This window comes from Podarcis cretensis (assembly GCF_951804945.1).
Source record: "Podarcis cretensis genome assembly, chromosome: 8".
Classification (NCBI taxonomy): domain Eukaryota; kingdom Metazoa; phylum Chordata; class Lepidosauria; order Squamata; family Lacertidae; genus Podarcis; species Podarcis cretensis.
In genome coordinates, this window is record NC_137177.1 from 4,356,237 (window position 1) to 4,374,013 (window position 17,777).

The window sequence follows — 17,777 nt, forward strand, 5'->3', positions numbered from 1 at the left end:
CAATCCAGGTCTCATTTCTTCCTCTCCACAACAGCCAGCGGTGACTACATTATATCCTTTATTAGGCATAGCAAACCACGCATTATCAAACAGACACCGTATACAAATTGTGCAAAACACGAGCTCAACACAACAAGGTTTGTCCCAGTCAGATCTTTAACTCCAGAGAAAATCAATTTACATATATAACACAATACAACACTACCACATCACCGATCAATTAAGAACCACTAAATCTCTTTAGAATGGCCCAGTCTTTCTACATGGACAGCACTCAAAAATTCAGCCACTATTAAAGTAATTTGATCATTCCTGTCCGAGAGAAGGTCCTGAACCGTTGGTAGCATAGAATTGAGCCTGTTGAGTTGTAAGGCCTCTAATAATTGTCTTCTGGCATAAATGCCAAAATCACAAGAAAAGAAAATAATGTTCCAAAGTATCAGGTTCCTGTTTACTACATTTGCAGAGACACTCTGGTTTTGGGAGAGCTACCCTAACCATTCAGGGAGAAGGTGGTCTGATGTGGTCTGAAATATAGTCAGCAAAGCAGGCATCATCAGAAAGACCTGAGCCACAGGGTACCGTCCACCTCTGGGATGTCCTGTAATTTTGGTTTTGTCATCTCCCCCCCCCCCCCCCGCACATGGTCCCTTCCAGGTGTTCTGGACAACCACACCTCCTCCTTAGCCCCAGGACCACATGGTCTTGCTTGCTGAGGGGTGCCTTAGACCGGTGTTCCTCAACCTTGGGCCTCCAGCTGTTTTTGGACTACAACTCCCATCATCCCTTGCTAGCAAGACCAGTGGTCAAGGACGATGGGAATTGTAGTCCAAAAACAGCTGAAGGCCCAAGGTTGGGGAACACTGCCTTAGACCTTGAAACTTCCATTTCAAAAGTCCAGAAGTCTCATTTGTGTGGCTTCATTCCATGGATTATAGCACACTATCTCCCAGGTATCACCAGTAATGTTTAGTGTGTTGAGCTACTTCACTAACACAGAGTGTGCGCAGTGAATGGGGCGTAGAAATAAGAAAGTTGCTCAAGCCTTTGCAGATGACTTGGTACTAACAATAGATGAACCATTATCCAATGCTGAAGTATTAGAAGAAATGGAACAATTCAGACAAGTGGCAGGTTTTAAATTAAATAGAAAGAAAACTAAAATGTTAGTTAAAAATATGAAACAAAATTTGGTGGATATGTTGCAACAGCAGATTGGTATAAAGCAGTTAAAAAAGTTAAATATTTGGGAATTTGGTTAACATCAAAGACTATAGATTGATTTCAAAATAATTATACAATGATGTGGAAAGGAACTGAGATATCTGGAAGTATGGAGAAGGATGAAACTGTCTCTGTGGGGAAGGATATCTGTTATCAAAATGAACGTGCTACCAAAAATGTTATTTTTGTTTCAATCAATTCCAGTAACCAAGGGGGCAGTGATATTTAAGGAATGGCAAAAAATAATTTCAAGATATATCTGGCAGGGGAAGAAACCAAGAATCCAATTCAAATTGTTAAGAGATGTTAAAGAGGGGGCTTTGCCTTGCCAGACTTGAAATTATATTATGAAGTGTCTTGCCTCTGTTGGTTGAAGGAATGGATGTTGTTAGAAAACAGATTTGTTGGATTTAGAAGGTTGTGATAATAGGTTTGGTTGGCAGGCATATCTATGGTATAATAAATAAATACAGTTTCAATTAACCAATTATTCTATCACATTCCTTCCTGCACCCGGTGTAGAAACTAGCTCCCCTTTTAATTAGGCAAAAAATCAAGAGACCACAGGTGAAACCAACCTGGTTTCTGAGTAGCATTATTGACCACTTTCAGATAAAGAAAAACCAAGCCAGGTTGCTTGACTTAGACGTTGAAACTTCCATTCCAAAAGTCCAGAAGCCTCATTTGTGTGGCTTCATTCCATGGATTATAGCACATTGGCCACTACCTCCCAGGCACCACCCGTAATGTTTAGTGTCCCCCCCCAAAAAAAAACCCCCACCCAATTAAATTTGTTGCCCCTTTCCCTGCCCCGCTTCTCAACCAATCGTTCCTCAGCGCGGAACAGTGCAGAGCTGGTAGGCGGGTGGGATGTTTGCAAAACCATTTGCTGTGGCTGTGAGGTCGATGTCCTCGGGGTTGTTGGGGGACTTGAGCGTGAAATGTTGCAGGACAGAAGTAAGGAAGACGAAGAGCTCCATGCGCGCTAGGCTTTCCCCGGCACAGATCCTTTTCCCTGCGGAGAGAATCAAGCAGCACTTTATGGCTTTAGTGTGTTGTTTGATGGTACAAATTTAATTTTTATTTTTTTAAAAAAATTGTTACTTGGTTTTGTGGCGATCACACAGGGCCCCCGGACGTTTGACGGTCTGTTGACCCTGTGCCACCACTGTGATTGCTTTCTTCGCTGCCACCAACCCGTTTCCCTTGGGTACTCACGGAGTCCAGACAGTTGTTAACATTAACAAATAATCAAGTTTATTTATAGGCATGGGCAAGCTTATGGTTTCAGTTAATTTTACTTGGCAGTTTCTTAATCTTGGTTCCTTAACTGTCTGTGGTCTGTGTGTGTGGTTTGGGAGCTGCACGGCCAGGGAAAAAACAATGCTATCCAGGGTTGTAAAGACTGCAGAGAGAATAATTGGGTGCACTCTTCCCACCTTAGATCAAATTATGCTTCCAGGGGCCATAAGAAAGCTGCAGAGATAGCGCAGGATAGTGCGCACCCCGGAAATGATCTCTTTCAGCTTCTGCCTTCTGGAAGAAGGTATAGGGTTATAAAGACCAGGACTAGCCGCCTGAGAAACAGTTTCTACCCAAATGCAGTTGTGGTTCTGAACGCAGCATAAAGGGTCTCTATAGTATAGTGTATTTTAAAATGGGTTTTCAGAGTTTTTAGGGGTTTTTGAATGTTTTATGTAGTTTTCATGTAGTTTTTCAATTTCATTGTTCTGCATGGGACAATGACAATAAAGATATTGTATATCGTATATGCGTTCCTAACAACTTCAAACTGCTTATTCCAACTATCTATCTGACTCCACCTAACAACCTCTCACTCACTCACAACACAACTCCACCAACCCACAGACTTAACCTCCCTCTTCCTTCTTCAACTCCCAATCCTCAACTGACTTCTGCACAGCTTCACTCTCACTCTAACTCCTCCTATCAGTTTCTCTCTGGCCAATCACATCACACTAATTTTAACCCTTTCCTTATGACCCACCTAGGAGGCAAATGCCACAGGTTTTTCAAATTTAAAATTCACAGAGATGATGTTGTTGTGGTTTAGTCGATTAGTCGTGTCCGACTCTTTGTAACCCCGTGGACCAGAGCATGCATATATATATATATATATATATATATATATATATATATTACAGAGATATATAAATAATTAAAACAAGATTCCAAGGAATCTCCTGGACTTCCATCCTCCCCTTTGTGGGTCCCATTATTAATCGTTTCCTCCCGCATCTTTTATGATACTCCAAATCATTTGCCTGTTCCATTATGCCCAGAATTCAACCTTAAACTACAAGTGATATTCTAATCCTACTAACAATTTTAACGTGTTTACAATGGTCTTTTAAGATAAGTTGTAAATTTCCCCCATTCCTTATTAAAAATTTGGTCTTCCGATGGTGCAGAAGTTATCCCTCTACAGTGGTACCTCGGGTTAAGTACTTAATTCGTTCTGGAGGTCCGTACTTAACCTGCAACTGTTCTTAACCTGAAGCACCACTTTAGCTAATGGGGCCTCCCGCTGCCGCCGCGCCACCGGAGCACGATTTCTGTTCTCATCCAGAAGCAAAGTTCTTAACCTGAAGCACTATTTCTAGGTTAGCGGAGTCTGCAACCTGAAGCGTATGTAACCTGAAGCGTATGTAACCCAAGGTACCACTGTAGATTATGAGAGGGAGATTTGAGGGATGAAATAGCATTTCAGTCAGGCCAAGTACCCCCACCACTTATGAATGCCTCCCTTCTGCCATCCTCAACCCTGGTACCTGTGGAGAAGGGCATGAAGGCATCGTTCTTCTTAAAGCGACCCTCTTCGTCCAAGAAGTGGGCTGGGTTGAAGTTCTCGGGGTCACTGAAGCATTCGGGGTCTTTCAGCACAGAGGTCAGCAAGGGAATGACATCTGTGCCCTAGAGGCAGGTGAGAGAAGGAGGGACAGAGGTGGGTCGGGATCTGCCACAGCCTTAACTCAGAAGGCAACTGGAAGCCTCTTAAAGGTAAAGGTAAAGGGACCCCTGACCATGAGGTCCAGTCGTGGCTGACTCTGGGGTTGTGGCGCTCATCTCGCTTTATTGGCCGAGGGAGCCAGCGTACAGCTTCCGGGTCATGTGGCCAGCATGACTAAGCCGCTTCTGGCAAACCAGAGCAGCACACGGAAACGCTGTTTACTTTCCTGCCGGAGCGGTACCTATTTATCTACTTGCACTTTGACATGCTTTCGAACTGCTAGGTTGGCAGGAGCAGGGACCGAGCAACGGGAGATCACTCCGTCGCGGGGATTTGAATCGCCAACCTTCTGATCGGCAAGACTAAGAGGCTCTGTGGTTTAGACCACAGTGCAACCAGTGTCCCTCTACAGAATTGTAGAGTTGGAAGGGACCCAAAGGATTGTCTAATCCAACCCCCTAAAATGCAGGTTAAAAGGTAAAGGTAAAGGGACCCCTGACCATTAGGTCCAGTCGTGGCTGACTCTGGGGTTGCGAAGCTCATCTAGCTTTATTGGCCGAGGGAGCCGGCGTACAGCTTCTGGGTCATGTGGCCAGCATGACTAAGCCACTTCTGGCAAAACCAGAGCAGCACACGGAAACGCCGTTTACCTTCCCGCCAGAGCGGTACCTATTTATCTACTTGCACTTTGTGCTTTCGAACTTCTAGGTGGGCAGGAGCAGGGACCGAGCAACGGGAGCTCACCCCATTGTGGGGATTCGAACCGCCGACCTTCTGATCGGCAAGTCCTAGGCTCTCTGGTTTAACCCACATCGCCACCCGCGTCCCATCACTCTTTATTTAGAAGCATACAAAAACAGAAAAGAAAAACCTACAGAATCTAGCTGTATGCTTGCAGCTTTCTGTCTCTAACAAAACAAACTACCTTGCTCACTTTCTCAGACGGACTGCTCTCAGCAGCCCCCAGAGAGCACAGATCAAAGGAAAATGCCCGTGTCATGTGGGCAGTGCACCCAGTTAATAAGAACGCTCCTGGAGTGTTAACTCTTAACTGTCCAGAACCATAACAGTCATGAAGAAGAAGAGTAGTTTGGATTTGATATCCCGCTTTATCACTACCCTAAGGAGTCTCAAAGCGGCTAACATTCTCCTTTCCCTTCCTCCCCCACAACAAACACTCTGTGAGGTGAGTGGGGCTGAGAGACTTCAAAGAAGTGTGACTAGCCTAAGGTCACCCAGCAGCTACATGTGGAGGAGCGGGGAATCGAACCCAGTTCACCAGATTACGAGTCCACCGCTCTTAACCACTACACCACACTGGCTGTCTCATGAGTCATCATGACTATGTGGACACCTCGACCAATAGCAGAGTTGTATCCAAGGTCCCATATCTCTAGGCAGAATACCTCCCTCTGCTCAGTCTTCTTGGCCTTTGGCCAACTCCTTAATTGCTTCTGTGGGAAGCTATATCAAATAGCATGTAGTCAAAAATCCCAACATGGCTCACCTTAGGCAGCGTGTAGCCCCTGAGCTGCACCGTCCGGGTCAGGGCGTGGGGCAGGTTGGTGGGGATGACGTCACTAAACCTCTGGATCTCGTGGATCACCGCATCCGTGTATGGCATTTGGGCCCGCTTCTCCACCGCCGGCACACGGTCCCTCCCGATCACATCGTCGATCTCTCGGATCACTTTTTCTGCAGCAGAGACGGGCAGAGGGTAGCGTTTATGCTACGCGTGGAAATGCAGTTTGAAACTGGTTTTAACCCCCCCCCCCGCCCCCCCCCCCGCACTCTGGAATTTTGGGAGACTGCTCAGAATTAGCCATATCCACATAGGGAGGGGCGAATCTTTTCAATTTCAGTTTTCCAAATTTCAGTTTTCCACATCAGTTTGCAATAATAAAAAATAAAGTGTCACCAACATTTCATTTTGAATTTCTCCTAATACTGTATACACATTTGCATGCAGACCTTTTAAAAAAAGCAATTGTCCCTAATATAATGCAGCTTTTGTTTATTTCCACTATGGTTTTTTTGATTAATTAATTATTATTTCTGCAAAATTACATTGTTACACATTCTCCCATTCTGTACAGTACATTCCAAATTTATTTATTTATATATATATATATATATATATATATATATATATATATATATATCTGTGAACTTATATTTCCCTTGTTTCTACCACTGTGACCTCCCTCCAGCCCAGCACGGCTTCTTTTGTTTTTCATTACTTTTAAATTGTGCTATACATAGTATTTACTTATTCCCCATAAGTCATCTTTTCTTATTTTTTACTTGACTTTACAAACTTCAGTCAATACATATCAATAGTTGTGTTTTGGAACAATGTTTTGTCATATATTCTTCTACGCATTCTCAGTCTTTTCTCAATTTCTGATTTGATTGGAATCTAATAGCTGCTGTCATTTTAGCCAGTTCTATAAATTCACAGCTTGTTTTGCCAGGAACAATTTCCCCTTTCCAGTTTCTAGCTATTAGTATTCTGGTAGTAGCTGTAGCGTATAAAAGCACTTTTTTTCTTCTCAGAGGGGATGTCCGGTGTAACTATACCTAATAGAAATGGCTCTGTTTTTTTCTCAAAAGAGATGTTTTAAACATCTTTTAATTCTTCATGTATGCTACTCCAGAATTTTTTTATTTTCCCAAATCCCCACCATACGTGGTACATCGTTCCTTCTCTTTGCATCTCCAACACATATTTTAATTTGTATATCTTGGGAGTCATGTACCACCTGTACATCATCTTCATCAGGTTTTCTCATTGTGTAGCAAGCAGTAAATCTGATAGCTTGTTTCCACATGGATCCATCTGAATGGTATAACCGAAGTCTTGGGCCCACCTGATCATCACCTCTTTTACTTCCTCAGCTTTTAATTCCCTATCTAACAATAAATTATAAGTTTTGCATAGTAATTTCTTTGTGTTTTGTTATAGTTCTTTTTGTAATTTAGATTCTTTTGCAAAGCCAATTTTCTTATCCAAATTAAAGATGTTTAATTGGTAGTATTGCAACCAGTCTGTGCAGTGTTGTTTGATTTCCTCAAAAGTTTTCAATTTCAATTTGCCCTGTTCTTCTTTTATAATTGATAATATGTAGCCCAGTTTTTCCCCATTTTTTAAAAAACTGAAAATGCCTCCAAGGGTGAGGTCCACCACAGAATTATGGGTTCTAATAGAGCTTGATATTTTACGCACAATTTATATAATGAACTCCTAATTATGTGATTTAGAAACCCTTTATCTTAACCTTGTTATAGACAAGATAGGCATGCCATCCATATGTATTATTCCAGCCCTCAATATCCAGTATATCTGTGTTAACTAACTGCATCCACTCTTTAATCCAGCATAGGCATGAGGCTTCATAATATATTCTTAAATCTGGAAGAGTGGAGCCCCCCCCCACCTTCTGGTTAGCGTGTTTCACTCTTTCTAACCAGCACAAGGGTTTCTAACCAGCACAATCAGTTTGGACTTTGAAATTATTCCCCCACAAGTAGGGACGGAGTTTGACCAAAGCCCAAACCAAAGCAAGACATTCCTTTTCAACAGTGGAATATTTCTGCTCACGTGGTAGCAATTTTTTGCTCAAATACACAACTGGATGCCAGGCTCCTTCTTCATCTTGTTGAAGAAGGACATCCTCCAACCCGGTCTGGCTAGCATCTGTCTGTACTACAAATGGTAGTAATGCTTGTTGGGTGCAAGCATCACTGTTTGTTTGTTTTTAATTTAATTTTTATTGAATGATTTTATGTTACACAAAATACAGCCATACTACCACTAAGTACAATTAAGAAAAGAGAATTTTTTTTTACATATATCAATATTTAGTTTGTTATTTGTTATTTACCGTCTTATTTCCTCCCAAGCATTACATACAACACACATATGTGCAGACACCCACACACCCACACCCAAAATGATAATGAAAGTAAATATTTTTTCCCCTTTTATCTTCCAAGATCTTTTTTTCATCTTTGACTTCCTGTCAAGTCCCTTTGCATATATTTTATCTTACATTTCAATGTACACAAACCAATAAACCTTTCTATATAATTTTTCTAATACATTCTGAAAACATAATAGATCCTTAAGTGTTGTCCACCTCCTTTTAGTTCCTTTATCACTCGAATGCTAGCACGGAGTCAAAACTATTATTATATTTTTGAACATATCTTCTATAGCCATCCCATTTTTCCGCAAATTTTTGCTTTGAGTTTCCTCTGAGTTTACTAGTCAGTTGAGCCGACTCCACCAATTCCTGTAATTTGATTTGCCAATCTGTTATTTTTGGAGCCTCGTGATCTTTCCATCCCTTGGCCACAAGTATACGAGCCGCTGTGGTGGGTGCAAACATCACTGTTGAGCTCACTAATCCCTGTTTTAGCATATCAAAAGCACAATGACACTCCTCAGTCCAGGTCACCTTAACAGGCAGAGATTTCTTTCGTCAAAGGGGTGGCAAGGGTTACAAAACGGTTAATAAACCTTCGATATTCAATTCAATTCAAATTTATTTACGGCTATTAGCCCATAAAATATATACAAACATAAAAGCACAGAAGCATAAAAACCAATACATCTAACAACAGAAGGGGAACACCACGATGCAAGGGTGGGTCATTGAGCAGTGACAAATAACAGCTTGGGGCCTGGAAAGATCCAAGGGACGGTTCACAGAAAAAGGAGAACTGGAGACGAGATCCATCATGCACTCTCATCATAACTGTCCGAATAGTTTTTGTTGTTGTTGTTGTTTTTTGGTGGGTTTTGTGTGTGAGATAACCGCATTCAGGAATCTCGCCACCTGCAGAGTTACAGAAGGATCTGTATCCTGCAAAAGCAGTGCGGCATGTGACTCAACAGGCCTGCCAACCAAGCGCAGTAAAGCAGGACCCAGGAATTTAGTCCTAGCTATGCTATGTAAGGGACAGTTGAACATTATATGTGGAAGAGATTCAACTGTTTTCCCGTCACACTCGCATAGCGGAGACACCAAACCCTTGGAAAATCTGTGGCTCAGCAGGTTCGATGGAAAAACATTGAACCTTGCACGAATAAATGCAAGCCGGTGTGGTACAGATGAAAGAGATGACATGTATGATGGAAGGCCAAGTGGTGGGGTTATTCCGTGATACCTGGGGGAGCAGACACCCCCACCCCTGGAGAGGTTGTGTTGATTTTCAATGTCTGCTAATCTTTGCTCGATAAGGCTTTTGGCTGAGCGTAGGTTCATCTTTAAGGAGTCCGCTGGGGAAATTCCGATGCTCAGAAGTTTGGCATGGATTTTTCCTACCCACGGATTAACAAAGTCATCCCACCAGAGGCACTGAAAGAGGTAATGGTCGGGAAGCCTATGCCAGCTGGACAGCCAATAGCCTAAAACTCGCTTCCAGATGACCGTCTCCAATGATGCAATCCTTAACTCCAGATGTATGGCTGCATTGCTCACACACATGGGGAGTTTCAGGAGGCGACGGAGAAACTGATTCTGCAATGTCCCCAGCGATGTTAAATTGGACCCTGGGGCCCAGAGCGGGGCAGCATAACAGAGGGTGGAAACCACTTTTGCGTGGTACACCTTCAATGCAGAAGGGATGTGGGAGAAACCTTCGATAATAATTCACTAGCCCAATGAAGGACTGCACATCCCTTTTTTGTCTGAGGGCAAGGCCATTTCTGTACACACTGGACCTTGGCCTCCAGGGATTTGATATTTCCAGACCCCACCCTGAACCCCAAATAGATCACCTCTCCTTGAGCAAACTGACACTTGGAGATCTTCACCGCCAGGCTGGCTTCCTGTAACCGTGACAAAACACTCTGCACGTGCCTAAGATGCTCCCCCCAGGAATTAGAAAAGATAGCCAAATCGTCTAAGTAGGCACAACAAAAATCACTCATATCATGGATCAGAGAATTAATCAATCGCTGGAATGCCGTGGGCGCATTGCGCAATCCAAAAGGTAACAGCTTAAGTTGATATAGACCCCCATGCGTTGTTGGGATATGAGTACTACGCAGCTGCAAACTAGCAGCTCAGTGTTTACATCACATGATGGCCCTGACCGTGGGACAGGATGTTCCAGGGAGTTCACAGGGCGATTCACAGGGATTTGTTCTTTGTGTAATTTGAGACCTTCCTGTTGCTTTTGTGAAAGAAGTCTCAAGTCAGTTGCTCGGAGAGAAGTCTGAGCGAACGGACATGTTTTTGTACAGTTGCACAGACAGAAATAAACTAGAGATGTAGACTTTCTGACTTTCTTTTTTCTCCTGCTGGTATGCTGGGGAAGGGGGTGTGCATCTTCCACGCAGGGAGATCATAGAATCATAGAGTTGGAAGAGACCACAAGGGCCATCGAGTCCAACCCCCTGCCAAGCAGGAAACACCATCAGAGCACTCCTGACATATGGTTGTCAAGCCTCTGCTTAAAGACCTCCAAAGAAGGAGACTCCACCACACTCCTTGGCAGCAAATTCCACTGTTGAACAGCTCTTACTGTCAGGAAGTTCCTCCTAATGTTTAGGTGGAATCTTCTTTCTTGTAGTTTGGAGCCATTGCTCCGTGTCCGCTTCTCTGGAGCAGCAGAAAACAACCTTTCTCCCTCCTCTTGATGAAGATCTTGATGTCGCCTATCAAGATCTTCCTGGACTGCGAGGAAGCCAGCCAGAGTAGATCACCGGCAAACAAGCCCCGGGAGCCTGGGAGAGGGGCCAGCCTCTCCCGAGGGGGCAAGTTTTCCAACATGCATAACGAAGGCAGATTTTTGTGACGCCTCAGAGGACAAAGGAATTTGCCAATATCCTTTGGTCAAATCCAGGACCGTGATGAACTTTGCTCTCCCTAGCTTTTCAATCAGGGTGTCAATTCTGGGCAAGGGAAAAACATCAGGGAGGGTCACAGAATTAATATCCACACAAAAACAAATGGTGGAATCAGCCTTAGGGACCAAAACGATGGGAGAGGCCCAGGCACTCTTACTGGGCTCTATAACTCCCAAATCAAGCATTTCCCGCAATTCAGCCTTGATGCTTCGAGCATGAGCTTCACTGACCCTATAAGGCCGTGATGCCATAGGTGCAGCATCACCAGTGTTAAAATGGAGCTGCGTCAAATGGGTCCTCCCTGGTTTAGTACTAAAAGTACGGTCAAAAGGCTGTAGAACATCAAAGAGCGCCCTAGCCTGTTGTTCGGACAAGGTAGGTTAGCGTAACACATGCGAAATACTTCCAGCCTTTTTGTATTCCTCCAAGAGGTCTATAGGAGCTGTAGGACCTCGTCTTGGCCTCCAGAGATGGCCAACACAGAAAGCTCAGGTTCTTCTTTTCCCCCAAATACTTTTTATTGCTTTTTTGTAACAACAAATAAAATAAATACTCTTACATTCAAAAATCTGTACGTCTTCTTATTTACCCTGCGCCTTATTGCGCCCGGACTTCCTTCCATCCCTTCAACGGTTTTCATGGCTCAAATCTTTTCTTACAGTTTCTTATTTACACTCCATCCACATCACAAGATTTACATTAATCCTGCTACAGTTTTTAAATTCTTACAATTACTCCGTATATATTCAACAAATTTACTCCAATCCTTTTCGAACTTTGCTTCTTTTTGGTTCCGAATCTTATAAGTCAATTTCGCCAATTCTATGTATTCAAACATTTTTGTCTGCCACTCCATTAAAGTTGGGATTTCTTGGGATTTCCATTTCTGAGCCACTAAGATTCTAGCGGCGGTTGTTGCGTACATGAAATAGTTTGTAATCTTCCTTTTCTAATTCATCCCCTGTTATACCTAGCAAAAATGCTTCTGGTTTCTTTGGGAAAGTGTATTTAAATAGTTTTTTCATTTCGTTATATATCATGTCCCAATATTTTTTCATATGTCCACCACATGTGAAAAAATTCACCATCTTTTGTTTTACATTTCCAACACATTTTATTACTTGCTCTATACATTTTTGCTAGTTTAACCGGGGTGATATACCAGCAGTACATCATTTTCATTAAATTTTCTTTTAGAGTGGAGCAGGCCGTGAACCTCAAACCTTCTGTCCATAATTTTACCCAATCATCATAATCAATATTGTAACCAAAATCAAGTGCCCATTTTATCATAACTTCATTTGTTAATTCGTCTTTTGTATTCCATTCCAACAAATATTCATACATTTTTGACAGAAGTTTTGCCCTACCCTCTATAATTTCAATTTGATATCTTGATTTTCCCCCCACTAAATCCTAATTTCTTATCCTCTTTGAGTATTTCGTTTACTTGGTGGTATTGTAACCATCTCCTGAAGGCGTTCGCTATGCTGTTATAGGGTTTTAACTTCCATCCTTTATCAGTTTTGATTAATTTTTCTTCATAGGTTGCCCTCCTCCCTTCCATATTCAATTTTTTCACTGTTAGCACTTCTGCCAGGGATAACCACCATGGCGTATGTCTCTCTAATAGGTTCTTGTTTCTATTCCATACCTCGTATAGGGCATCCCTAATTATGTGTTTTACAAATCCTTTATGTATCTTTACCTTATTATACCACAAATAGAAGTGCCACCCATATCTGTTGTTATGCCCCTCTAGCTCCAGCAAATCCGTATTTTTCAATACTCTCCATTCTTTCACCCAACACAGACAGGAGGCTTCATAATAAAGTTTTAAATTTGGCACAGAAAATCCTCCTCTCTTTCTTGTCAGTTAGTAGTTGAAATTTTATCCTGGGCCTCTTCCCTTGCCATATGAATCTTGATAATACTTTTTGCCAGTCCCGAAATTGTGATGAACCTTTAATAATTGGAATCGTTTGAAATAAGAATAACATCTTTGGTAATAAGTTCATTTTGATCGCCGCTATTCTGCCACTCCAGGATAATTTTAGTCTATTCCAAATATCTAAATCTCTTTTGATTTCTCTCCATATTGGTACGTAGTTGTCATTAAACAAGTTAATATTTTTAGTCGTTAACCAGATTCCCAAATGCTTCACTTTCTTCACCACTTTGATTCTGCACTTTTGTTCCAACAGTTCTGTCTCCTTTCTATTCATATTTTTAACCACCAATTTTGTCTTTGTTTTGTTTAATTTCAATCCTGATAGTCTGCCAAATTCTTCCATTTCCTCCATTGCTTTCATAACACTTATTTGTGGTTCCTCTAAGGTTAGTACTAAATCATCGGCATAAGCCTTAAGTTTGAATTCTTTTACTCCAATTTTTATACCCCTTATTTCTTTTGTCTTTCTCAGCAAGTTTGTTAAGATCTCCAATACTATTATGAACAGTAACGGGGATAAAGGGCACCCCTGTCTTGTGCCCTTGGTTGTATCAAATGACTCTGTGAAGACATTATTTACAATTAATTTAGCTCTCTGTTTGGAATAGATTGCCTCTTATACCTTTCATGAAGGCTCCCTCTACTCCCATTAATCCCATACTTTTTTTCAAAAATTGCCATGACACATTATCGAAAGCTTTCTCTGTGTTGATAAACAGTGCCGCTGGTTTGTCATTTCTAACCTCTAAGTATTCTATTACATTTACAATGTGTCTTACATTATCTTTTAGCTGACGTTCGGGTAAGAACCTTGCTTGATCTTTGTGAATTACCTCCTTTAGAATTTGCTTTAATCTATTTGCTAGTATGTCTGAAAATAAGTTATAATCATTATTCAGCAGAGATACTGGTCTGTAGTTCTTAACATTTAAAGGGTCAGCCTCCTGTTTTGGGATTAGTGTTATGTACGCCTCTTTCCAAGTATTCGGGATATTTCCTCCTTGTAAGATGTTGTTCATTACCTCACAGAGAACTGGAGTCAGCTGTCCACACAGGGTTTTATAATATTTAGTAGAGAGTCCATCAGGTCCTGGGGCTTTACCTAATTTCATTATTTTAATTGCGTTTTGAATTTCTTGTATTGTTATTGGGTTATTTAGTTGTTCTCTGTCTTCAGCCGATATTTGCTTTCCTTTATGCTCTTCCAAATATTTTTCCACTTTTCTTATATCATCTTTCTCTTTCCTGTACAATTCTTTGTAAAACCCCTGAAATGCTTTCCTTATCTCTTTTGGGTCTTCCGTTTGATCTTCTCCTATCCTTAGTTTATTTATTATATTACAGTTTTGTCTTTTCCTTAGTTGCCACGAGAATAATTTCCCTGTTTTGTTGGCTGACTCAAAATAGTTTTGTCTCATAAATTTTATCTTCCATTCGACTTCTTCGTTCACCAGTATGGAGAAATGAGTTTGTAACATTTTAATTGTTTGTTTTATTTGTTCGTCTTTTGTTTTTAATGTTAATTTTCTCTCGTTTTCTGCAAGATGGGTCAGATTTTCTTTCTTCTTCTCTCTCATCTTTTTCTTATAACTATTTTGCTGTATCACGAAGCCTCGCATAACTGATTTACTTGTATCCCATACTATATGTACTGATCCCGGGGGGGGGGGGATGTTACCATGCAGGGTGGTCCGTGTCCAGTCTGAGGTTGAAGCGGGGTCCAAGGCAGGGAGTCGGGTGAGGTCAGGAACTCTGGCAGAAGAGCAGGACAGGGTGCAGGCAGGAACAGGCGACCAACGATGTTGCTCCCGCAACCTGGGACTGGGGCTGGCCGGCTTTTATCTGCCCCAAGGCATAGGGCAGCCCCGGTCCACAGGTGACTCGCCTCTCCTGGCCTGGAGGCGAGCACTCCTCCTGCGGGAACTTAGTTCCCTCCGCCTCTCTGCCCTGAGCCTCTGCAGCTCAGGAGAGGCTGGAGGGTTACTGGACCCAGAGGCAACCTCACCTTCCCCTGACAGGGCTGAGAGTGGAGCACCTGCAGGCAATGGGTCCTCCATCACCTCCGGAGCCAGAGTGGATTCATCTGGTGTCTGCTCCTGAGGATCCGGCACAGGTGAGGGCCCTTCAGGTTCAAGCCCCTGCCCCGGCTAAGCCGGCCCTGGAGGCGGGGACACCTGTGCAGGCTGGGATTCCTCTGGTTCAGCCTCTGAATCAGATTCCCAGGCCATCACACTATATCTAATCTTATTTCCTTATGTAGATTCCATTTAAAGTGTTCTTTTAAGACCTCATTTGCTTTTTCCACTACTTCTTGGTTCTCAAACAGATTTTTGTTCATCCTCCACCTAAAAGAGTTTTGTTCTTGACTCCTTAATACCTTTTCAAAGAACTGGCATGATATTCTCTAGATGCTTCATGCAGCTCCTGGCATTCCACCAGATAGTGCACAGAGCTCAACTTGGCCTTCACTATGCCAGGCCCATGCCATTTGACTGCCAGTTTGTGGGGTCGGGTGGGTTTCAACACTAAAACCCAATCTCCCACTTCAAAACTTATTGTCACTGCCTTCAAATCATAAAAACATTTCTGTTCCAACTGAGCACCCTCCAAATTCTCATTGGCAAGTTGCCAGATGTCAGACAATGTCTACTTAGACACCGAAGGCAACTTAATCTCCTCCTCTGACCCTCCCACTCCCTCTGGAGCATGGACAGAGGGGTATTCAAAAGTCAACCAAAAATCAGCTGGTTGGGCGCAATTCTTTGGGCAGAAGTATTGGGCAAGCTGGTAGCCCAAACATATCTAGAAATTGCACAAAACAAATGAAATACCTTGAAAATCCCTGAAACGAGAAGTAATCAACTAGAAATATTATATTGTGGAAATAAACTAAGCTTTTTGATTTTTATTATTTAGTTTACTTCCACAAAAATATCTAGAGGGAAAGGGTGTTATGTGGTCTCAGCAGCTGCTTTCAGTCACCAGTCTAGAGCGCATTGCAGTAGTCCAAGCGGGAGATAACTAGAGCATGCACCACTCTGGAGAGACACTCTGCAGGCAGGTAGGGTCTCAGCCTGCGTTCCAGATGGAGCTTTCTGTAAGCCCATTTCCTTGGTGCTGATACGTAATACTAGTGTGATGGTGGACCTTTGCCAACTGCAAAACTTTCTGAGTTAGCTCAGCCATGACATTGGTTCCCAGATCACTCACTAGAACCTTAGGTACCCCCAAAGAAGGCCAAAACCAAAGCCTTCACAAGATTTTGGGCAGAAGTATTGGGCGAGCTGGTAGCCCAAACATACCTAGAAATGCACAAAACAAATGAAATACCTTGAAAATCCCTGAAACGAGAAGTAATCGACTAGAAATATTATATTGTGGAAATAAACTAAGCTTTTTGATTTTTATTATTTAGTTTACATCCACAAAAATATCTAGAGGGAAAAGGTGTTATGTGGTCTCAGCAGCTGCTCTCAATCACCAGTCACCACCAGCACCTTCAGGTCAGGTGGGTATCCCTTGCTGATTTTAGTATCTGTCTGGTCAGGACCAGAGCCGGAGGCAGGGATAGTCCTCAGACAATGACTAAACCTGCCTCCTCTGTAATGACATAGTTTGGTCTTAGCGTAACTCCTCCTCCTACCCGTGATCACTGAGATTGGTTGTCCCAATGCATCCCCCCCCCCCCATGGAACATGCCCCAGCCATTTTGTTGACTGGGACCCACTCCCCGGCAGGCCTGACCCCTCCCCTTAAGAACAAAATAAAACCTTTAAAAAAACAATAAAACAAAAAAAGAATACGAACAAAAAACTGTAAAAATTACAAATACATCAAAATCAAACAAATTCCCAAGCCCAACCAAACATCCATCCCACCCCCACCCCCCCACATACAAAAAATTCAAAAGAAAAAAAGAAAAAATTAAAACATTTTAAAAAGAACTCTGCGCCCCTCCAAGTCCTCCTGGACAGCAGCAGCAGTAGCAGCAACTGTCCTTATGAGGCCTGACAGGCCCCGCCCTGGGCTAGGTGGTGAGTGACAGGAGCGGGACCCTCAGGCACTCACGCAGGGGAATCCCTTCTTTTGATTTTCCCCCTTTTTCTGTTCTATCTAATTCCAGTGAGGTGTCCCCATTAAGATAACCCATTAGAATAATCTCTTCATTGATATGTTCTAACAATTTTTCCTCAACTGATTTAAAATACTGTGTTTTATTTCAATTCGGTGCACAAATTCCTACAGCTATTATATTTTCTATCCCTCTTGTTAATTGCACACCCAGTAATCTGCCTTCTTCATCTTTAAAAATTAATTTTGACGCTATTTTTGGGTTTACATATATAACAATTCCCCCCTTTTTTGGATACCAGAGGTGATAAATTCGGTTCCTAATTTCTTGTTATTCAATACTCTTCTGTGTCTTCTAGCCACATGTGTTTCCTGCAGGCAAATTATGGCCAATTTTTTTCCTTTAAAATGTGTTCTAGTCTATTTCTCTTTGTTTTATTATTTAAGCCATTAACATTCAAAAACCCACGCATTCTTATGCATGTTACTTGTCTGGGATGCCACCTCGCAAAATTCAGATAAGTGTGAATTTTGAATATTGGCTGTGTTTCAGTTTGCGTACAGTTTCAGAAAGTGTATTTAAATGTGAACTGAATTGAATCCCCCCCTTCCCTATTGCCAAGGTGCTTCCGTTGGAAGTCTTGATCGCCACACAGATCTGGATCTTGCTTAAATACACAATGTTCAGAAAAAATAGCCAC

The 17,777-nt window shown here is 42.3% G+C and overlaps 1 protein-coding gene across 1 annotated transcript in view; it reads right to left on the reverse strand.

Moving 5' to 3' along the window:
* Positions 1–870: 870 nt before the first annotated feature.
* Positions 871–17,777, reverse strand: part of LOC307221208 (cytochrome P450 2G1-like) — a 29,869-nt gene continuing 12,962 nt past the window's right edge. The window contains exons 7-9 of the mRNA XM_079985588.1: positions 5,703–5,890; positions 4,017–4,158; positions 871–2,239 (exon numbers count right to left, since the gene is read on the reverse strand). Coding sequence (XP_079841714.1) covers positions 2,058–2,239; positions 4,017–4,158; positions 5,703–5,890 — 512 coding nt within the window. The 3' untranslated portion in view covers positions 871–2,057. The remainder of the gene's footprint in view (positions 2,240–4,016; positions 4,159–5,702; positions 5,891–17,777) is intronic.